This window comes from Talpa occidentalis, unplaced genomic scaffold (genome assembly GCF_014898055.3).
Source record: "Talpa occidentalis isolate TD23 unplaced genomic scaffold, MPIMG_talOcc4v2.1 talOcc4.10, whole genome shotgun sequence".
NCBI lineage: Eukaryota > Metazoa > Chordata > Mammalia > Eulipotyphla > Talpidae > Talpa > Talpa occidentalis.
In genome coordinates this window covers 85,759,692-85,784,120 of record NW_023600993.1, presented here as the reverse complement: position 1 = coordinate 85,784,120, position 24,429 = coordinate 85,759,692, and the positions used below count along the sequence as shown (strand labels likewise).

Here is a 24,429-nt window from a genome sequence, read left to right as displayed (position 1 = left end):
TGCATGTGTATGTGCGGAAACTAAGAAAATTTTCTAAGAAAACCTCAATATTCTAGATTATCTCTTGGTAATCTATAATCAAAGTAGGGATATTAATGAAGAAAGAACTTATGGTGGTATGTGGACACTGCAATATTTATGAACAAAATACTATTAATGCCCATGAGCTATTTTCAATAACAAGCAATATAAACAGATATTCAGTAGAAAACTTCATGCAATGAAGGATGGGTTACTATTAACCTACCTCTGAAACATCTGATAGGGTTTTAAATGCTAACAAAACTTATCTCATTGGACCCTCATAATAGGTTGGTAAGTAATGTCATGAGAAGTATTACAATGAAACTAAACTTAGAGGTCACTTATATCTTAATTAGCTTTAGATCTCTGAAACAAGTTTTGGGATGCTTCCTGTACCAAACGTAAAATTTTGATTTTTGTTACTCTGGAAGACAGCACCACCTTGTGGAAAACGAAAAGTACAACTAGTCAATGACTGAGGAATAGAAATGATATCAGAGGCCTCCCATACCAGTGGATTCTGGTTTACAGAGCCAGATGATAAAGCAGGAAGCTAAGGAGGGCACAACAGTTTCCTCTGTCTTGTCATTGAACTGAGAAAGGTCATTTTTCTGTATTAAAGATTTTAATCAGGCAGGTAGGTTGGTCATAAGGAAAAATATATCCTACCAATATGGGACCAATCACAAGGGACTTTAAGATGTTCTAAGTTGCCGATAGAAGTCAGGAGTAAAAGACAAAGGAGAAAAAAGAAAAAAAATATAGATCTTAAAGGTTTCCATTGAAGGGAAGGAATTATTAATATACTGAACTTGCTAAGACATTCTAAACAGAAAGACTATTGTTCTTGAAATGGACATTAATCACATTTCTCTTTAAAATTGCTCCATTGCTGCCTACTGTTTTAGAAATAAAAATTAAATTCCTCAATAGGATATATGAGGCTTCAAATTATTCATCTAGTCCGGTGCTGTTCAACAGAAATATAATACAAGTCGCACATGTAATTTTACATTTTTTAGAAGTCACAGTAAAAGGTAAAAAGAAACAAGTGAAATTAATTGTATTTTATTTAAGCTGGTATATCTAAATGGGTATCATTTTAACAGGTAAGAAATTATTATTATTATTTTTAATTAATTAATTTATTTATACAAGCACTGGGTATAGTCAGAAGCACAGGAGGGTGAGAGAATTCACCAGAGACAGAGAGGGGAGCAGAACAGGCAGAAGGACCGAAGTACACTGCTGAGGGGAGCAGCAGGCAAGGCAGGAGAGGTCTGCGCGCCATGTGGGACCCTCGCTGGTGGCCGGGGATTGTACCGGTGCTGCAGAGGCTGCGGGCAGCTTTGCAGCCCATCACTCAACCGCTGCGCCACCAGGGGAGGTCCAACATATAAGAAATTATTAATGAAATACTTTTTACTCTTTTTGGGGAGAACTAAGTCTTCAAAATTCAGTATGTATTTTACATTTACAGTACATATCAGTTTGGACAATTCACATTTTCAGTACCCAACAGTCACTTACAACTTATGGCTACCATAAATGAACAGCCCAGGTGTGGCCCCTATCTACCTCTCATACCTCAAGTCACACTATTTTCTCCTTTGTCATATAGATTCAGCCTCAGTGGTTTTTTTTTTTTTTTTTTTTAAGATTTTAGGCACACAAACCTGCTGCTTACCTCAAGGCATTTGTACATGTTGTTCTCTCTGCTTATAATAGTTCTGTAGCATCATAATTTCCAATTTTCACATTATCTTAAATGTCACATTCCCAGAAAGACTTCCAATTATCTTATGAAAGTTTGGTCACCCTTATTAGAACATCTTGCTATTTCTTCAGAGTACATCTCATGTATTTACATATTCATTCACTTATTTTCTTGTCTGCCTCTCCCATTATTATGAAAAGGGTAACCACGAGCCTGCCCTAGTTCTTTTACAGCTATTGTCCCAGGGAAGTTAATAATAGTACCCCCTTTTACTCTCACAAGTGTTCTCATGATGAATTACATGATCACACCACTTATATCCTTTATATACAGAACAGTGCCTGCTACATGGTAGGCACTTTTTAGCTATTTATTGAATATATGATGAAGTCATCTTATCATAAACTTACAAAGAATTATAGGCACTTTTCTGAATGATAAATGCATTCCTGGAAAATTCATTTTGTCAAACCTTACAGTGAAAGGCTTATGGGGAAAATAGTTTTTGGGAAAATTCAAAACCTATACGACTTTGTAAACAGAGCTCTATTAAAAACAGTAATTGGTGGAAACAACATAAAGAAAAATATGAGAATTGAAATCCCTGATTAAAGGTACTGAGATAATGTAGATGCACTGGAACTCTGAGCCAGTGGGGTTGCCATTAAGGTAGGCACAGGAGGAAGTGCAACTTGTTACAAGTTGAGAGTTATGCAAAGCTGAAGGTGCATTTCTGAGTGTAAATTTTCATTCTTAATTTTCTTAATATAGAGCTGAGAGAACTCCCATCTATGCAGCAGCTGAGCTAAAGGTTTTTTTTCTTCTTATGGATAATTATCCTTGTATTCCCACTATGTCAGCTCCCTTGCCTAGGAAAACCCATTATCAATAAATACCATTTCCACATTATACTATTATATTCCCTTATTTGTAAATTGGATATAACATGCAGAGAACACTACTGCTCCCAAACTTGTTGATTATTGGTTGACAAACTACAGGGGACCAAATCTAACCTACTGCCTGTTTAAAAGTATTATTAGAAGACAGTCATGTTTGTTCATTTATATATTGCTTAAGGCTGTTTTTGTACTGGCTGGCAGAGCTGAGTTGTTGTGACAGTGATATTATAGCCAAAAAGTAAAAAAAAATGGGGCCTCCCTGATGATACAAGGGTTAAGTTTCAGCACTATGAAGCAATCCTCAGCTACTGCAGCACAAGTTCAATCCCTGGCCAGGGAGCTGACCCACATGGCACAGCAGACCTCTCCTGTCTCACCCGTTGCTCCCCTGAGCAGTGTCTTTTAGTCTATCTGCCTGTTCTGCTCCCCACTCTGTCTCTGGTGAATCCTCTCACCCCCCTGCATTTCTGGCCTGTACCCCAGCTTTTATATACAGAAATAAATAAAATTTTAAAAGTGAAAAATTATTCTCTAGTTCTTTACAGAAAAGATTTGCAGACTCTGACTTTAAATCAACATGAAGTCACAAAATGTCCTTAAAATATGTTTCCCTACCACCCCTTGGCAAAACTCAAAAAAGGGAGGTACAATCTATTCTCCATTCCGCACAATCTATTCTCCACTCCACTGAAGAATTGTTAGGAGGACAATCTGTCCCGGCAGCAGACACCATGACAATAACACCACCTCCTCTTACAACTTATGAAGACATGAGCCCATAACCAGTTTCATAAAAGCAACAGCTGCTGGCATCTCTTTCATTCCTGCCTGAATTCCCAGGGAGTATAGAGAGAAAAGAGATCAGCTTTTAGAATCACATGTGTATCCTAAAAGTTAGAGACCTTACCGTAATGTGATAATCACTGCCATATGTGAATTTCATAATTTTTTAAAATGTTATCTACTTTGCTTTCCTTGCTGGTATTTATGTTCTAATTTATGGCAGTAAGAATAAAGCGAGGGCCTCTCCGGGTGGGGCAGCGGTTGAGTGCTGGGCTGCGAAGCTGCCCGCAACCTCTGCAGCGCCGGTTCGATCCCGGGCCACTGGCGAGGGTCCCACATGGCTTGCAGAACTCTCCTGCCGCCTGCTGCTCCCCTCAGCAGTGTACTTCCTCAATCTGCCTGTTCTCTTCTCCGCTCTGGCTCTGGTGAATTCTCTCACCTTCCTGGGCTTCTGACTGTACCCAGTGCTTGTATAAATAACATAAAATAAATCTTTAAAAAAAAATAATAAAGCGAAAAAATACAAAACAATAAATGGCAACCAGCATCTTTTAAGAACTTGTATGTAAGTGGGTCTGATTAAGAGAAGAAGCTGGTCTTTCTTTCTCCGGTGGAAAATATGATCACGTAAAGTTCCAAAGCCTTTTTAACTTAGGTAAATAGGTAATAGAGACTATAAAAGGCCTGGGGTTTTTAAGAAACTGCTGATGTGATCTATGAAGTAGAAACAGCCTACACAGTGTTATTGTATCCGACAGCTGTTTGACTTCCATCTTCCTAATAGTTCATCCTATATACCGCTATGAATTGATTTTACTTTTCTGGATCTTTTTAGACAATTCAACATTTTTATTAATAAACTGGTTGTTGTTTAAGTTTCTATTCCCTTGTTTATCAAATGAAAGAATTTATCCCATTTCACTAGCTACCTATGAACATCTCTAAGTAATCTTTGTTGGTATTCCCCTTTTGGATATAGCAACCTATAGTGCTAGATTGCACAAAGGAAGATTTAGGTCCTAAGCAAGTATAGGTCATGAGGGCTTGGCTCACAAGTGGAAGGGAGACTGGAATAGCTGGGTGCTACTTTGTTTGCATCAACACAGGAGAGAGAGTTCTATTTCACTGAACCCCCAAAGACAGAACCCACTTTGTGCTCCCCTACATTTGGTACTTATATCTCTCAGAGATTTGCATCTCTCAGCAAGTCATGAGCTCTTTTTGAGTTCATATGGCAAGGACCATATTCTATTTATCACTGTATACTAAGTGCTAAAGCAAAGTGATGCTACTATATGTGAGTTTTCCATGCTTTTACTCAACATATTTACTAAGAACCTAACATGTACCAGGTAGGTAAACATACAACTGTAATCAAAACCATATCTGGTTTGCAGTCAATAGGGAATAAAGCAATCATCAAATGACTGTCTAATGAAAGTGTGAGATAAATGATTTGAGAGAAAAAACAGAATTTGGTGAGAGCATATAACAAAGGACTCTGACTTAGTCAAAGAGTTCAAAAAGTATATCCTCAAGAAGATTTAAGTTGAGGCACCTCCCTGGTGGCACAAGGGGTTAAGTCGCAGCACTATGAAACTATCTGCAAACATATGCAGCACAAGTTCAATCCCCGGCCAGGGAAGTGATCCACATGACCCAGCAGACCTCTCCTGTCTCACTCGCTGCTCCCCTCAGCAGTGTATTTCAGTAAATCTGCCTGTTCTGCTCCCCGCTCTGTCTCTAGTGAATCCTCTCACCCCCGCACCTCTGTCTTGCACCCCAGCTCTTATATGTATAAATAAATCTTTAAAAAAAGAGATTTAAGTTGATACCTGAAGGCTAAGTAGGTGTTAACTAAGGAATGGTGGGGGAATAATATCCATACAGAGAGAATATCAATGAAAAGGACTAATGGCAGGGGGAATAACTCCATATTCAAGGTACCAAAAAACAGCTGGAAAGACTGGCATATATAGCAAGGAAGAGAGTTGTACAAGATAAGGCTGGATGAAGAAGGCAGTAGTCAGACCATGTAAGGTCTGAGGTTATAGCAAGGAGCCTGGTCTTTAAATTTTGTGAAAAAGAACAAGCAATAGCAGGGTTTTAATTTATGTGTATACAGAATATTTCCATTTTAAAAGATCACTCTAGCAAAATATTTTTTAAAAAGAATACTGCTACAAAAGGATTGTTCAGGGCCTCCTAATTTCTGCTAAATGAATAAAGAAATACTAAGGCTTATTTGGTATAATGAAGCAAATGAAATCAGACATTCTTTAAAGAAAAATTATTTCTTGGTCATGGTGCAAGTAAAATCAAAGTCACAGATACTATCAGCTAAAATCACCCTTGGGTGGGAATGACATTTGAGGTTATGGATGCTGAAGCATTAGGACCCAACCACAGCCTCAATTCCCCTTTAACCTAAAGTGCTACAATATGAAGCACAGGTTATACAAGTTACTTGGCATTCTGAAACATAAGCAAAGAAGAATGGCAAAGCAACAAAGAAGTTATATAATATCATGTTATATTCTACTTTTGTTATGATTTGGTTCAGACGGGCACATGGCAATTAAAAGACCTTCAATCTGAACAGAGAGAATTCCCAGATCCCGAAGCTGTTGGTTGTTGCTCTGAGCCAGGATCCGTAGCCGCTCCGCTGCTTCCCGGGGGATGTTGAAAGTCACACGCACACTATTCCAGGGCTCCACCTTCTGTACCTTTAACTTGCTGGATTCTTGGTTGTGGAAAACAAAAGAGAATAATATTAGCAGTCTTTCAGCCACTAGAAGACATGGAATAAACCACAAAAAAGGAAAAGAATAATGCAGAACACTAGCCTGAAGTAACTGAGAGCTTTAGACTTTGGTGTTACATAGACTTTAAGTCTAATCCAAGCTTTACCACTTCATGGGTGACCAGGAACAAGTTATTTGACCTTTCTGAAACTTTCTCTTCTCTAAAACCATGAAAAAAACTACTTCATGACATTGTCAGTGCTAAATGAGGTAATATTGCCAAAAACTTAGCATGGGACCTGTTACTGAACAAATGGAAAGCAGTAAGATGGATTATAGAACTTAAGAGGAGAAAGACAAATTTAGATAGTAGAATAATATCTACATCTGGACTTAGTTCAATTTACATAAACTGAGAAGCTAAAAACATTTAGGTCTCAGATTTCAGGTGAAATTCTATTAAAATACTGCATGCAGATATATCCATGGTAGGATATTAAGAAATTTGCAGCGAAATATCCACTAAACTTCTTTAAAGAAAGAGCATTAAAGAGCCTCCCCATGGTAGGCGCAACGGTTGAGTGCTGGGCTGTGAAGCTGCCCGCAGCCTCTGCAGCACCTGTTCAATCCCCAGCTACCAGCAAGGGTCCCACATGGCGCGCAGACCTCTCCTGCTGCCCGCTGCTCCCCTCAGCAGTGTACTTCGGTCCTTCTGCCTGTTCTGCTCCCCTCTCTGTCTCTGGTTAATTCTCTCACCCTCCTGCGCTTCTGACTGTACCCAGTGCTTGTATAAATAAATAAATAAATAAATAAATAAATCTTTAAAAAAAAAAAAGAGCACTAAAAAGGAAAAGAAATTTACTTAAAATGTTAATATTAAATTTGAAATTCTAATATGCACACTTAAATATTTACTGAGTATCTCTGTGCAAGTTATTCTAAGACCAAGAGCAAACATTTCCCCTATAAATGCTTCTATTTAAGGAGGCTTAAAAGTTTTGATTCATTGTATCTCTGATTTTAAAATCTTTTAAATAAGAGTAGCATTTTCACTGAAGCATGCCAAACTGAGGGGAAATTTAACAATTAGCTTCAGTTAGGGGATATGAAAGCAACAATAAACAGCATATGCCAAGTGTGGCAGTAGTCCCAACCTACAGCCCAGGTGTGCAGTAGGCTATACCACCATCTAGGTTTATGTAAGTGCACTCCTATGTTTGCACAATGATATTACTTAATGTATCCCTGTTGTTAAGCAACACATGGCTATAACCGAGAAGGTATTACTTGTAATTATATTTTACAGATGGAAAGCAAATCCCTGGCCCATTTAACTAATTTTCCCCAACAATCCCAAACAAAAGAATTTCCTTGTTTGGTATAAACTCAGCCAAATTAAATCTTTTTTTTAAATTTTTTTTATTTTAAGAAGTGCGGTACAGGTCAGTTGCAGGGGGTGAGAAGATTCACCAGAACAGGCAGATGTACCAAAATACACTGCTGAGGGAAGTAGCAGGCAAGACAGGAGAGGTCTGCTGCACCATGTGGGCTGCTCTCCAGCCAGCCAGAAATCGAACTCGCACCACAAAGGCCGTGGACAGCCTCACAGAGCTGCGCTCAACCCGCTGCACCACCAGGGAGGCCCTAAATTAAATCATTTTTATCCTTCATTCTAATATTTTTTTAAAGATTTATCCATTTATGCATACAAGAACTGGGGTACAGGCCAGAGGGGTGTGTTTGTGGGAAGGATGAGAGGATTCACCAAAGACAGAGACGGGAACAGAACAGGCAGGCTGACTGAAACACGCTGCCAAGGGGAACAATGGGCGAGACAGGAGAGGTCTGCTGTGCCATGGTGGCTGCTCCCTGGCCAGCCAGGGATCAAACTCATGCTGTGATATCTTCGTAGGTTGCGTCTCAACCCCCTGCGCCAACAGGGAGGTCCCCTTTCATTCTAATATTAAGAAAATGGTCAAAAAAGGGCCTCCATGGTGGCACAAGGGGTTAAGCACTGCACTATGAAGCAATCCGCAGCCTCTGCAGCGCAAATTCAATCCCCAGCCGGCCAGGGAGCAACCCACATGGCGCAGCAGACCTCTCCTGTCTCACCCGCTGCTCCCCTCAGCAGTGTACTTCAGTCAATCTGCCTGTTCTGCTCCCTGCTCTGTCTCTGGTGAATCCTCTCACCCACCCCACCCTGCCCCTGCATCTCTGGCCTGCATCCAAGCTCTTGTATGCGTAAATAAAGAAATCTTAAAAAAAAAAAAAAGCATTGCTAAAAAAAAAGATGCTCAAAAAAGAGGAAAAAAAAAGATAAATAAAAAGAAAATGGTCATATAGATCATCTATTCTAAAAAATCAGAAATATCTATGGATAGGAAAAAATATGTGCAGTGTGTGTAAAGGCCCTTTTAGTTCCAATATTCTTATGTACTGAAAACTAACTCATCCAGATATGGAGGTCACTTGTTTTAATGTGGAAAAAAAAAAAACACTTGCTAAACGCAATGACATGACACAATCATAACAATTTAGAAAGGATTAGGCAATATTTATTCCAAGTCTATTTTACAGGTGAGGAAAGTGACGTGATTTGGCCAGATTTATGTGGCTACCTAGTGGAATTAGAGATGGCATTAAAATTCAGTTCTGATTCCCAGGTCAATTTCTTTTTCATGACACCTATGCTTTCAAACAGTAAAAGGCAGGAATCTTGGGGTCCTAGTTCTGGAGTACAGGTATTACAATACTTCTCAATTAGTAGAGTACTGGAATCTTGTACACGGTCTAGACAAATATCAAATTTACTTGTGGTATTATCTAACTGTTATATGGTTACAGAAAATCCTTCAACACAGCTATATTTTATCAAGTTTTTAAAACCTCCATCAATATTGGAGAAGATTTGACTAACAGTACTTTTTCAATATCTGATTATCACTATATATCTAGGTTTGATAATTTATTTAAAAGTATTTAAATAGGGCCTCCCTGGTGGCACAGGGGCTAAAGACAGTGCTGTGAAGCTCTCACCAGCCACTGCATCATGAGTTCAATCCCCAGCCGGCCAGGGAGCAACCCACGTGGTGCAGCAGACCTCTCCCATCTCCCCGCTGCTCCCCTCAGCTGTGTATTTCAGGAAATCCACCTGTTCTGCTCCCCACACTCTTTCTGTAGAGCCTCTTACCCCCGCACCTCTGGCCTACCTACACCCCAGGTATTGTATGCATAAACAAATAAATCTTAAAAAAAATAAAAGTCATAAACTGATTTAGCAATTTAAAATTAAGAAAAAAATGTGGGTAATAAGAGCAATGAACAATTTCTGGCACAGCTAGGCTTAGTATATATTAATACCATGATTATGGTGACAATGATGGTGATAATTGCATCTTTTTTTTAAAAGATTTATTTATTTATACAAGAACTGGGGTACAGATGTGCGGAAGGGTGAGAGGATTCACCAGAGACAGAGCCAGGAACAGAACAGGCAGATTTATTGAAATACACTGCTGAGGGAGCAGCAGGAGAGGCAGCAGAGGTCTGCCATGCCATGTGGGTTTCTCCCTGGCTGGCTGGGAATTGAACCGGCACTGCAGAGGCTGCAGACAGCTTCACAGCACTGTGCTGAACCCACTGCGCCAACGGGGAGGCCCAATTGCATCTTTAATACAAAATTATCTGGGCCTCCCTGGTGGTGCAAGGGGTTAAGATGCAACTTATGAAACTATCCCAGCCACTGCAGCACAAGTTCGATCCCTGGCCTACCGGTGGGGAGCTACCCACATGGTGCAGCAGACCCCTTCTGGCTCGCCCAATGCTCCCCTCAGCAGTGTATTTCAGCCAATCTGCCTGTTCTGTTCCCCACTTTGTCTCTGGTGAATCCTCTTACCTCCCACACCTCTGGCCTGTACCCCAGTTCTTCTATGTATAAATAAATAAATCTTTAAAAAAATACAAAATTATCTAATACTATGCTAAATAATCTATAACTATTAAACAAACTATTAAACTATTATACAACACAGTAAAAAAAAAACTGTGAAAAAATGGTAGCATCCTTCCTGATCTCAAATCCAAAATAAAATAAAATAAAAAAATCTAAAGCTAATTAGAACTCAAGAAAATCAGGATTTGTGATAAAAAAGTAAAAGTTAGCTTTGTAATATGTTTGAAGGGATTAGACAATTGTGCTAAATGAGAAAAGATGGAGAACATCTAAACCAAGGTTTTAAAACACAAATGCCCATTTTAGACAGATGATCTAAAACTGTGAACAAGTGTGATGAGGTGAGAGCCTGCCCTCAATAGCAGCTGCTCCTCACAGCACCATCTGAGACAGAAAGAGAGCTCAACATTATCAAATCTTTCCATTTTAAAAGACAAATCCAAAATCTAGCTTTATATGTATAAAAAAGACCTCAATGTTTAAAGCATTGGCAATTAAATGTGAAAAAGAAAAAATTAAAGTAGGCCTTAACACATGGATGCAGGCTGGATCCAACAGGCTGTTAGTTCTCTGATCTAAAATTTAAGAAAACAAATTACACATTATAGGCAGAACTATGAAGCAAAAGATTTTTCTAAGTGTTAAGAGGGCTTAATGATCTATTCTAAATTCTTCATTTTACAAGTAAGGAAAATGAAGATCAGATTTAAAAACAATAAATAAATTAGGGTCTGAGAATTAGTTCTATCCTCCAGAGCATACTATTTATTGTTCACTACATGAAACAATATTTTATTATTTTTAGTTTCTCCACATACTTAATAGAAATGCAACCTTTTCCTTTAAAGAAATGTTGTAGAGGTTAGATCTCAGCACTATCAAACTATCACTGCTGTGGCCTGGCCTGAGTTCCATCCCGGTCAGGGAGCTAACTCACATATGGTGCAGCAGACCTCTCCTGTCTTACCCACTGCTCCCCTTAGCAGTGTATTTCAGTAGATCTGCCCATTCTGCTCCCCACTCTGTCTCTGATGAATCCTCTCACTCCCTGCATCTCTGGCCTACAACCCAGTTCTTCCATTCATAAATAAATAATCTTTAAAATAAAAAAACAGGGCCTCTCTGGTGGTGCAAGCAGTTAAGTCTCAGCACTACAAAGCTATCCGCAGCCACTGAAGCACAAGTTTGATCCCCGGTGAGGGAGCTACCCACATGGTGCAGCAGACCTCTCCTGTCTCGCCTGCTGCTCCCCTCAGCAGTGTAGCTCAGTCAATCTACTTGTTCTGTTCCCCAGTCTGTCTCTGGTGAATCCTTTCACCCCCTGCACCTCTGGCTTGTAACCCTTTCTTGTATGCATAATATTTAAAAAAATAAAACAAATCAAAATGTCAATTTTGCACTCAAAATCAGCCTTTCAACCTAGTATAGTGAGATTTTATTTCATAAAATTCAAGATAACTATGAAAGGGCAACCACTTCAAAGAGAGTAACAAAAAAAAATTAAAGCAAATTACCCATGTGTAACAAGTTGGGCACATTTTCCAATATTGTGTCCAATTTCCATTTGAAATCTTTATCATCTATATTTCCTTTGAAGGCCACAAAGATTGTGGAATCCTCCAAAATACTATCACTTTTTGTGTCATCATCTTCTAGTCCAGAGTCAAAATCCATCTCTGAGTCTTCCACTGTTGATGAACACAAGGAAGTATAAATGTCTTCTAAGTTTTGAAGGTCATCCAAAACCATGGTGATTATTATTCCAGAAGTATATGCCAAGTGAACAATTAAAAAACCTTTGAAAAGAGAAGATATAAAGAGAAAATTATGATGCACAACTATACAATCAACAATGTATAATCCATAGTTATGCAAAAACTGTACTGTAGATAAGTACTATAAAATTAAGAAATTACTTTTAATTAAGATATTCTATAATAGTTCATAAAGATACTAGAAATAAAAATACATCCATTTTAAACAAAGGTTCCTTTTATTATAATATTTATGTCTATTATATGCTACCTTTTCCTATGCCTAGGATATAGGGAGTGAACAAGAGATCACAAGAAAAAAAAAAGCCAAGTATTTTTTGAGAATTAATTTGTATAAATCTTTGGTTGGTTACCCAGATCAAGATGCTCCCCAGAATCCCTTACTTTGACCTGACAAAAGCTTCAAAGAATCCAAGGTTTATAAAGCCCTCCTCTTTTTCTGACATGAAAGCACAACTTGACCCAACTATAAACATTTAGGACTATCTAAAATCCTAAAGTCTTTCATAAGAGCCAATTTAAACAACTTTTAAAAGGTTATTAATAGTGATATAGTTGAAAATAATGATTCAGAAACAAACATTTAAAAATACTTTGAGGAGGGCCTCCCTGGTGGCATAGGGGCTGTTTCAGCACTATCAAGCCACTACAACATGAGTTCTATCCCTGGCCAGGGAGCTAACATACATGGCACGGCAGACCTCTCCTGTCTCGCCTGCTGCTCTCCTCAGCAGTGTATTTCAGTCAGTCTGCCTGTTCTGCTCCCCACTCTGTCGCTGGTGAATCCTCTCACCCCCCACACCTCTGGCCTATACCCCGGTTCCTGTATACATAATCTTTTTTTTAAATATTTATTTATACAAGAACCTGGGTATAGGCCAGAGGTGCGGGAGGGTGAGAGGATTCACCTGAGACAGAGCGGGGAACAGAACAGGCAGACGGACGAAATACACTGCTGAAGGGAGCAGCAGGGGAGACTGGAGAGATCTGCCGCGTCATGTGGGATTCTCGCTGGCCAGCCGGAATGGAACTTGTGCTGCAGAGGCTGCGGACAGCTTCATAGTGCAGTGCTCAACCGCCTGCGCGACCAGGGAGACCTATAAATAAATAAATCTTAAAAAATAAAAATACTTTGACGCAAACAAAATAAGTGGTTAACGCATGTTTACAGAGGCAAACCACTATGTCTAGGACAGAAGTAAATTACTTTTTAACTTTTAGAGAAGTCACCACATTTTCTGCTATTTTCAGTTATGCTGCCTACTGAAGAGTGTATGTATTAAAGATCAGACCATGTGACCCCTTTCTCCTTAAATGCTGGAATTAAAGCTCACATTTTTAATCCAAAAGTGAGTAAATGAATATTAATTTTCAGCATTCATGTTAAGCAAAAAAGGCATGGAAACATAAGAACCTCACAAAAATCTTATAATTTAAAACATTCCTTACATACATAAACTATAATATCAACTTTTTTTCTAAAGATGTGTAAGAAAAAAAGGATTGAAAATAAATCCACCAAAATGAATACAGTGATTGTGCTAGGTAGGTAAGATTGCTGGTAAATGTTCTTTTCCTGTTTTCCAATTATGCTATAAGTCATTAGGGAAATGCAAGACTAATATGCTGTAATAAGAGTATAATACTTTCATAAATGAGAAAACATATAGCAACTTCTAAAAATTGTACAACTTCTCCTTTTAAAATAGCCACTAAACTTCAAGAGCAAAGGTTTTCCAAAAACCAACCTAAGCAAGCTTAAGGGAAAAATTCCTCTCTTATAAGTTAATATGAAAAGAACAAAACAAACAAAACCCCTCTGCTTGTGAACAGAGCACCTTAATTTGGCAGTTATAACATTTTCTAGTATTGAGGCTATTACAAAGAACAGTATGATTTGCATAAGTAAGAAACAGCAGCATTCAGAAAATCCCTTCTAAATACTATCATTCCTAGTCAATTTCTATCTGCATTTTTCACATTTTAAAGAACTTGGGGTAAATAAATGAAAATTTAAAAGACTTCTAGGGCTTAACGTGCAGGAAAAACACTGACCGTTGAAACTGCCTAATGTACCAGAGCGATTTAGTTCCAAGGCTAGAACAAACACAAATAGACAATTTAAAATTTAAGACATAGTCTCCAAAAGAATCTTTAATTTTAAAGGAGACCAACAAGAAAATCTGGACTTTGGTATTCTCTTAAAGAGACAGCTGATTATGCCATGAAGGCTAGCAAATCCGGATTCTGGAAACCCTCTACTGGCAGACACAACAAATCAACTAATCCAAAATCAGGAATTACCAGTTTAACACAGGTGCTTAAAAAAAAAAAACAAGAAATTGAAAGTCAGTCTATGAAAAAAACCACTGGTTTTTTTTTCAAAAAACATTTTATAGAAACTTAATTCCAACTAACATGGTCATTGAGATACTGTCCACTTAAAATCTGGTATTTAATAAAGGATTTATTATCAAGACAATTAACTTGGTATTTCAGTGAAGCACAGTTCAGTGACCTGTTCTTGGAGAGAAAAAAAGACATTACAGTTGAGTAACTCAAGAGACTCATTTACACTCTTATGATCACCTATCACAAGAGAGCATGTTCATTTTCTCTCTCTCTCTCTCCCTCTCTAATAAAATAATTCAGGTAAGCATCATTAATAAGGATAAACCATTATGTGAAAAATTGATAAGAACTGGATATTCACATGATATCAAAGTATCATCCCAAAGATTTACTGATTGACAAAGGGAAAACTAACTTCACAATGGAAGCATTAGGCTATTAGCACTTAAATACTATGATCAACCTTAGCATTACCAGGATAGAAACGATTAGAAATTATGATTAGATTTAAGTGTGTAGCATTACCTATGAAAAATTCTTGTCAAAAATTTTAACCAGAAACTAACAAGTCTTTTAACAGAGGACAGAGGAAGAACTTAAACAATATCATAAGAAATTAATTAGACAAATCTAGCTGTAGAATTTCTATAGCACAGTTGGCTTGGCCTCTTCAATAGGTTAGTGGTCAGGTGGGAAGAAAAAGCCAGGTAAACTGTTCAACATTAAAAGGATTTAAGGGACTTAAAAATCAAATGCAGTGTGTCTTTATTGGATCTTGATTTAAAAAAAAAAGAAAACCAGACATAAAGCACATTGTTTGGGATAATTAGGAAATTATTGCTAGTTTTGTTAGGTGTGATAATGGTGGTGTAATTACATAGGACAATGTTCTTATTGTTTCATAAGAAGTGCATACTGAAGCATTTAATGGTGATATATATGAGATAGGTAATTTAGAATAATTCAGTAAAAAATATTTCTGAAGCAAATAAGACAAAATATGATTAATGGTTAAATATAGGTGATTCACTATATCTGTATAGATACATAGTAGTTCATTACACTTTTATTTCTACTATAATTTTATATATGCTTGAAGCTGTTCATAATAAAAAGTTAAAAAAAAAAAGGCAGGCATACCAGCTCCAAGGTAAAACCCCACCAGAAATCAGGAAGGCTTAGAAGCTCACTTAGAAACACTTCCAAATCACAGTAGGAATAAAAACTAATAAATACATATTTATAAAAATATAGGCTTATATACACAAGTATACATTGTTATAAATATAAACATATAAAGTATCAATATATTCATGTTAATTATATTTATAACATTTATATATTTAATAGAATGTGGTTATATAATCTATAATTTTTATAATCTATATAGTGCTTAATTACAAGATATATATTAAATATTAAAATACATGTAAATTTACATATTATGTATTATATATGTGGAATACACATTCAGCTACCTATACTAGTCCTTTATCTTGAGATTTAAATATATAAATATAAACAAAAAGATAACTAAAATGATGGATAGAAGATGTCATAGGCTATTCAGATTATCTGACTTGGCTGCCATTTAGCAAAAGACAAGATATTATTATCTTCATCAGAAATCATAGGCTCACATACTTACAGGCATCAGACAGGTAAAATAAATAAATAAATAATACTTACAGGCATCAGACAGGTAAAATAAATAAAACACTGGGTATTAAATGCACTCACACATACTGTATGAATGGTTTTGGCAAAGGAAAACTCACATACTCATCTATGTCGAGCAGCTGCTACTTTACTCCAGCTTTACTTTCATTTTGAAGAAATGGGAAGAGTTATATAAAACAGGATTAAATATATTCTGAATTTTAAGAAAAGACTAAACTCCATGTATTTATACTGTTGAAAAATAATCTATGGGTCTAATAAACATATTGCAATAGCATATGGTCCATAAACTATCAGTTTTCAATTTCAAATTTAAGTCTATAATCCAGGATGACCCAAGTGATCGACCTGTGCAACACTATGCCTTGAGCAAACTATGCTGGATTTAGTGTAGTGATGGAGGTGACAAGATATTTAAAATGCATTTAATTGCTATGACATGCCTTGTAAGAGTTCTGTGGACGTCCTAAAGAGGAACAGAAGATACTCAAACTTGTGAAATTATGGCTTCATTATACTGGTTGCTTCTACAATTGACTGAAGGACTATCTTCTTTGCAAAATGCTAGATGATGAAGGAAAACAGTTTTTTACTTGCTGTGTGACTTTGGTAGAGTCATTCCACTGCTTGTAATTATGTTGAACCTTATTCACTCTCATATAAGATTTCACTCACCAAAATTTCTTGCTTAACTTTTATCATTTATCCAGGTCGTCTTCTAAATCCAAACAAGTGGGCATTTTTAGGGCCTATTTTTCAAGGTAGCAGTCAAGTAAAAATTCTAAAAAAGAAAAAAATAAAGTCAGAGGTGACCTATCTTTGCAACAGAAGTCAATGCAAAAATCACGTTATCAAGTCAACTTATACATTTTTAGAGAACGCTAAAAAGGGGTTTTCATTAAGTCTATAAAGAATATCTTTTTTTCTAAGATCTTAAACCACTCATCTACAAGCAGAATATAGAAGCAAAGCTCAGGAATTTATATTAGGTTCACTTAAGAATCATGAAACTAGGGACCTCCCTGGTGGCGCAGGGGTTAAATCTCAGCGCAATCAAGCTATCGCCAGCCACTGCAGCAAGAGTTTGATCCCCTGCCAGGGAGGTGACCCAGATGGCGCAGCAGACCTCTCCTGTCTCACCCACTGCTCCTCTCAGCAGTGTATTTCAGTCAATCTGCCTGTTCTGTTCTCCACTCTGTTGCTGGTGAATCCTCTCAGCCCCCACACCTCTGGCCTATACCCCAGCTCTTTTATGCATAAATAAATCTTTAAAAAAATAAAAGAAAGACACCATAAAATAACTTTCACACAATTGGGAAAAACTGAATACAAAGTAACAAAATATTACCATCTTTTCTTGGTACCAATAAAGAATTCTGCCATTAGTATATATATTCAACGTAACTGATAAAGACATTATTACTCAAATGCCTTTTTATTAAGTAGATCTTATTTTATTTAATTCAGTCACTTTGGGTCCAATCCACAATGCAGCTTGCCAAAGTAAAATACCCAACGGACTTAGAGATCAAATATCTTCTTTTATAGAAAGTAATTTCTAAATCAATTCTCTTTCAAATTGAAACCAAGTCTTTGATAAATCAAAATTCCATTTGTATTCTATAGAATCACCAGGGCTGTTTAAGAACTCTCTGACCAATCTCAGAAAAGATAAAGGTTCAGTAGGTCCATCTAGGACCTAGACAGAGGAAAGGAAACAGTGCAAAGAGGAAGAGGAGAAACATCAGAAGCAAACACTAACTATAAACAAACAAACCAAAAAAACCTATTCAAAGTAAAATTTTGTGACTTGCGAAACTCCTTTTTATCAGTTTCTGTTAATTTCACTATAAAAAGAGCTGTAAAAGACATACAATTATCTACAGTGTTGTGCTTTGTTTTTGGTTTTTTTCTTTTATCTTTTTTTTTTTTTTTACTTTTAGAAATTTATTTATTCATGCATACAAGAACCTGGATACAAGCCAGATGTGCAGGAGGGTGAAAGGATTCACCAGAGACAGAGCGTGGAACAGAACAGGCAGACTGACTGAAATACACTGCTGAGAGGAGCAGCGGGCGAGACAGTAGAGGTCTGCCTCACCATCAGGATATCTCTGTGGTGAGTGGGGATCGCAGCCGGGATGGAACCCGCACTGCAGAGGCTGCAGACGGCCCACAGCGCTGCGCTCAACCACCTCCTGCGCCACCAGGGAGGCCCATATATATTTTTTTAAAGATTTATTTATTTATGCATGCAAGAACTGGGGTATAGGCCAGAGGTGCAAGGGGTGAGAGGATTCACCAGAGACACAGTGGAGAACAGATTGAAATACACTGCTGAGGGGAGCAGCAGGCGAGACAGGAGAGTTAGCTGCCTGGCTGGAGATCGAACTCATGCTGCAGTGGCTGTAGTTTGCTTCATAGTGCTGAGACTTATTAACCCCTTGCATCACCAGGGAAGCCCCTGTTTTGTTTTTTTATTTTTTTTTTAAAGATTTATTTATTGATTTATACAAGCACTGGGTACAGTCAGAAGCACTGGAGGGTGAGAGAATTCACCAAAGCCAGAGCAGGGAACAGAACAGGCAGACTGACGAAGTACACTGCTGAGGGGAGCAGCGGGCGGCAGGAGAGGTCTGTGCGCCATGTGGGACCCCTAGCCCAGGGACCGGGGATTGAACCCACGCTGCAGAGGCTGCGGGCAGCTTCACAACCCAGTGCTCAACCACTGAGCCACTGGGGAGGCCTTGTTTTGTTTTTTTAAAGAAAGAAAGCATATTATAATCACCAGGAAAGATTTTTTTCAAAATACATTCTTAGCAGTTACACAAGTATGTTCATTTCATAATTCATTATAATGTGTGTTACACTTCAGTTCATAAATATAAAAATGGATACATTTGTCCCCGGCAGAACCTTTGAAAGATTCTAATTAAGTTGATACCACAGAGACCCACAAGGGTTACATGGTTTATCCTAGACCACATATATATTGATAGTTAGCTACAGGCTTAGTCCTCTCCTTGTCACTTTGCTACTCTTTCCAATAATATGCAAATAATATACTTTAAAAAATGTTTATTATTCACTTATTTTTAATTTTTAATGAAGTAACACTGTTTTTCATCCTTGTATGTTTTTAAACATTTACTCAATACCATATATTCTGAAAATTTTTATTATAAATACCAACTGCAGAAAACAAATTGAAAACACAAATGCCCTGGGTTGACAACTGGTAGTGGGGAAAAAAGAGACCTCTGAACCCTGTTAAAAAAAAAAAATACTGGTGGGCCTCCCCGGTGGCGCAGCGGTTGAGCGCCGGGTTGCGAAGCTGCCCGCGGCCTCTGCAGCGCAGGTTCGATCCCCGGCTGCTCCCGGGCCACCAGAAGAGGGTCCCACACGGCGAGCAGACCTCTCCTGCCACGCTGCTCCCCTCAGCAGTGTACTTCGTCACTCTGCCTGTTCTACTCTCCGCTCTGGCTCTGGTGAATTCTCTCACCCTCCTGCGTGCTTCTGACTGTACCCAGTGCTTGCATAAATAAATAAATCTTAAAAAAAAAAATACTGGAAAACTATTCAATTTCATAGAGAATAATCCAGAAAGATTTCTAGATGAAGTATGTTCAGTTATTCATTTAAAAATTAATTCTGTTACATGTGGGAAATACAGGTTTAGGAACAACTGGTGGATCTTTGCAAGCTTAAAGAAAGCCAGACCAGCAATATATAAATAGAAATTAAAAAAAAAAAAAAAACGGCAGGTAAGTCTGACTTGAGTGTTCTTCTCAGAGAAAGACTAAGTGGAGAAGAACAGATACAACTGATTTGTAATCTATTAGGTTTAATTTAAAGTTTGATAATTTCCCAATCTATTGACAGGAAATCTATAGTTCAGCTTTTCCCAAAAATTATTCCCAAAAATAGTAAAAAGGAAAAAAATGTCGAGGACAGGAAATTGACATTTTAACACTGTTAACAACCATGGTTTGCTATTGGTAGGAATAAGACAATTTAATGAATAAGAGAATATTCATATCATAGTGGCTGAGCCCTGAGAGTTTCACATCTGTAGAGGCTGAGTTCCCCTATAAATTATTAATCAGTAACCTCAAAATGATCCATTCTGCCCAACTATCATGCTTTATATCTCTCATAATTTTTATCTTCAATTACTAAAAGCTCCGTTTCTTAAAGCTGTAAGTATAAGGATGTCTACTGTCTGTGATAAGGGAAAAAATAAAAAATAATCTAATGTCCATGAGAGAAACCTACATAAGTGGAATTATATTATACTGCTAGAAAAATAAATTAGGCATCTGTTTTATTATATAGAAGGAAAAATATAAAGTAAAAAAAAGTATAGAATAATGGCATCATGACAATCTTATCAAAAAAGAAAGAAAATTAATCAGCATGTATGTACATTTGTATTTCTAAACACAGAGAAAAATATGAACGAATCACACTAGGATTATGATACTTAGGTATGTTGGCAGATAGGACCAGAGGAGGAAAAGAGGTTGGCTTTTTCTTTATGACCTCAGATAGGCTTGTTTCAATAAGCCTGTATTGGCTTTTGTGATTTGAAAGGAAAATTCTATTTCAATACAACCCATAATAAAAAAGAAATGAAATAGGTCCTCCCTGGTGGCACAGGGGTTAACTCTCAGCACTATCACTCTATTGTCCATGTGGTTACTGGTCAGGGAGCTAAACCACATGGCACAGGGGACTTCTCCTGTCTCACCCACTGCTCCCCTTAGCAATCCATTTCAGTAGATCTGCCTGTTCTGCTCCCCACTCTGTCTTTGGTAAATCTCACCCCCTGCACCTCTGGCCTACACCCCAGTTCTTGGGGTTATGCATATATCCTTGTATGCATAAATAAATAAAATAAATCTTAAAAAAAGAAATAAGATTCTATAATAGAAATGAAAAAAGTTATTTAAAATTGAAAAAGACTGTATAAAAGACAGCCAAATGAAACACTCAGAGAATAAGAATAAAAATAAATTATGGGTACTTTTTAGGTGGGTATATAAAATAACTTTTTTGAATTCAAGATTTACCACCATTTCAAAAAGAAAAATAAAAGAATGTTTTTATTCAAGAGCTTTGTGTTTCTCAGGTTTGTCTGCTTAAATGTTTTTCTATAAAAGCAAATATGACTCATCACAAAATCTTGTCCCAAAAATGTTCCCTATTACATATTTGCAATTTTTACCTTTTTTTCTTGGTTAAATTTTATTTGATTTTAGCTATGTTTGGAAACTTGAAATTAATCTTTTATAACAATGCACCACCACTTTTTATTACACAGAGCACATTTTTAAGTGCACAGTATAAATGTAAAAGGAATATAACAAATCCAAACAGTCAAATGATATGAAAAATTAGTTCAAGCAAGCTCATCAGTGATAAATATAATGTATTTGCTAGTCACAAAAGGAAAAAAAACCTAACTTCACAATGGAGAAATCTGGCAGTTACAACCTTAATCCTGTGTCAAAGTTATCATCACAAGTACAACCCCCACACATTTACAAGCCTTGTAAAGCAATGCAATGTGAAGAATATTTACTAAGTATTTTTGCCAAAACATTTAATTAAAATCTAATGAAATCTTTATAATCTAACCTGATCTTTAAAACTTATAGTTTAGGGTGAGTAAAAGAATAATTTATTTATTTAAATTTTTTTTTAAAGATTTATTTATTTATTTATTTATACAAGAACTGGGGTATAGGCCAGATGCACGGGATGGTGAGAGGATTCACCAGAAGACAGAGCAGGGTACAGAACAGACAGACTGATGAAATACACTGCTGAGGGGAGCAGCGGGTGAGACAGGAGAGGTCTGCCATGTCATGTGGGATTCTTGTGGACTGGCCGGGATCGAACTGGCGCTCCAGAAGCTGTGGACAGCTTCACAGCGCTGCACTCAACCGCCTGCACCATCAGGGGAGGCCCAGTAAAAGAATAATTTAAATGTCACCAAAAAATCAGATAAATTCAAAATGTGGAAAATTTAACAAGAAAACTGTTCTGATCTCAACAAATCAATGCCATGAAAAAAAAGATGAGAGAGCAAACAAGAAATGGGCCCTACTGCAGTTTAAAAGAGACAGAGTACAAAAAAAAAAATGTGAATGCACTAGAGGTCTTATTTTGATTCTATTTTTTTTTTTAAAGATTGATTTATTTATTTATACAAGCACTGGGTACAGTCAAAAGCGCGGGAGGGTGAGAAAATTCACCAGAGCCAGAGCAGGGAGCAGAACAGGCAGAAGGACCGGAGTACACTGCTGAGGGGAGCAGCGGGTGGCAGGAGAGGTCTGTGTGCCATGTGGGACCCTCACCCGGGGATCGAGCCGGCGCTGCAGAGGTTGCGGGCAGTTTCACAACCCAGTGCTCAACCGCTGCGCCACCGGGGAGGCCCATTTTGATTCTACTTCTAACAAGTCAGCTATAAAAGTAATTTTGGGGACAACTGGGAAAACTTAAATAGGGACTTAATGCTACATAGCATTAAGGAATTACTGGTAATTTTGTTATATGTGATAATGGTATTGTGATTGTGTAAGAGAATGGCATTTTTTTTAAAAGATTTATTTATTTATGCATACAAGAGCTGGGGTACAGGCCAGAGGTGTGAAAAGTGAGAGGATTCACCAGAGACAGAGTGGGGAACAGAACAGGCGGAGGAACTGAAATATACTGCTGAGGGGAGCAGCAGGTGAGACAGGAGAGGTCTGCTGCACTATGTGGGTCACCTCCCTCGCAGGGGATCAAACTCGTGCTGCAGAGGCTGCAGACAGCTTCATAGGTTGCATCTTAACCCCTTGTACCACGAGGGAGGCCCCAGAGAATGGCTTTATTTTTAAGAGATGTATGCTAAAATATTAAAGGCACAATATACTGATTTTTTTATTTTCAAAAGATTTACCATAATATTATAAACATATATGACAACATGCTGAATATAGCTGGTGGGTATAAGGTGCTCATTGTACAATTTCTGGGTTTTTTTAGATATGTTTGAAAATTTTCACAATAAAACACTAAAAAAATTATACCCACGAAACGGTGAGGTATCACTATTATAGCAGGAAAAAATTATGAAATACAATATAAAATAGCGGTTAACTGAATTATCTGAGAGTTGGCTAAAAAGTAAATATAGTTAAAAATTGGTATCCTTATACCAAATTGAATCATTTTAGGTAATACAAGTAAAAGTTGGGCGGGAAATTTTATGTAGAGATATGGCAGTATAATTCAGAATTGCAAACCAAAAATAAAAAACTGGAAATCACCCAAATGCCACAAATAGCCATAGAATATATCTAGGAAGTTTTATGTTTGTCTGTAATATTTTAACACATTTAAAAAAATTTCATGGGCACATGTGCTCTTAGAGAAAATATGAACAATGCAAATAGATCAAGAACAGCCAAAGCACAAACAAGGAAAAGCACTTGAAAACTACCAATGACCACATTCTGAATGAGTATTCACAATGTGAATATAGTCCTGATGTGGACAAAAAGTCGACATTACTATCATTAAAAAGACAGTGCACACACATACACTGCATGTATTTTTTCTATTAGATGTCTTAAAAAGATACAGAAAAACTGAAAAGGGATCAGAGAAAAAACAAGAGGTTAAAAAATAGGAAGGGGCCTCCCCGGTGGCGCAGCGTTTGAGCTCTGGGTTACGAAGCTGCCCTGAGCCTCTCAGCACCGGTTCGATCCCCGGCCGCCAGGCAAGGGTCCCACATGGCCTGCAGACCTCTCCAACCATCCGCTGCTCCCCTCAGCAGTGTACTTCGTCAGTCTGCCTGCTCTGCTCTCCCCTCTGGCTCTGGTGAATTCTCTCACCCTCCTGCGCTTCTGACTGTACCCAGTGCTTGTATAAATAAATCAATAAATAAATCTTTAAAAAAATAAAAAATAAAAAATAGGAAGGAAAAGAGGTGATTTTGAAAGAAAGGTTTGAAAGAAAATTAACATTAATACTGAAATCCAAAGAGACGCTTCAATAGCGGAGCGCCCCCTCCCCCACAATGATATATCTCAGTACCCACAGATGACTGACCAAGATGCGAATAAAAGTCTGCTGTGGCAATGCTTTTGTTTATATGAAGGGTATTTCTTGACTATTCTGATTAAAAGTTATTGGCATAGGCAAATGAAGGAGACTGGGCTTTCCTTTAGGGTGTCTACTTGTCCATGATCATCTGATCACAGAAATTTCCCTAGAGTTTGAATCAGTTATCCAACATTTCAAAATTCTTCAGTGCCATTCTGCTCCCACAAGCTACCCACTCAGTAACATTCAAATGTCCTAGCTCCGGCATCTAGGACACCAACAAACTACTCTGGCTTCATTTCCCTACCACTCAACACACCAGCAAACCAGAATTCACATTATTTTTCATTTTAAATATTCCTTATGTTTTTCCATGTCCATCAATCCCTTTGTTTTTCTCTCC

At 37.5% G+C, this 24,429-nt stretch overlaps 1 protein-coding gene across 9 annotated transcripts in view; it reads right to left on the bottom strand.

Annotated features, from left to right (window-relative positions):
- The window catches only part of NCOA6 (nuclear receptor coactivator 6), a 79,523-nt gene that overhangs the window by 44,972 nt on the left and 10,122 nt on the right, over positions 1 to 24,429 (bottom strand). For all 9 annotated transcript variants that reach the window (XM_054696940.1, XM_037496521.2, XM_037496530.2 and 6 more), the window contains 3 exons: positions 16,605 to 16,710; positions 11,637 to 11,918; positions 6,014 to 6,169 (listed from right to left, as the gene is read on the bottom strand). In XM_054696940.1, the coding sequence (XP_054552915.1) occupies positions 6,014 to 6,169; positions 11,637 to 11,871 (391 nt within the window). In that variant the 5' untranslated portion in view covers positions 11,872 to 11,918; positions 16,605 to 16,710. The remainder of the gene's footprint in view (positions 1 to 6,013; positions 6,170 to 11,636; positions 11,919 to 16,604; positions 16,711 to 24,429) is intronic.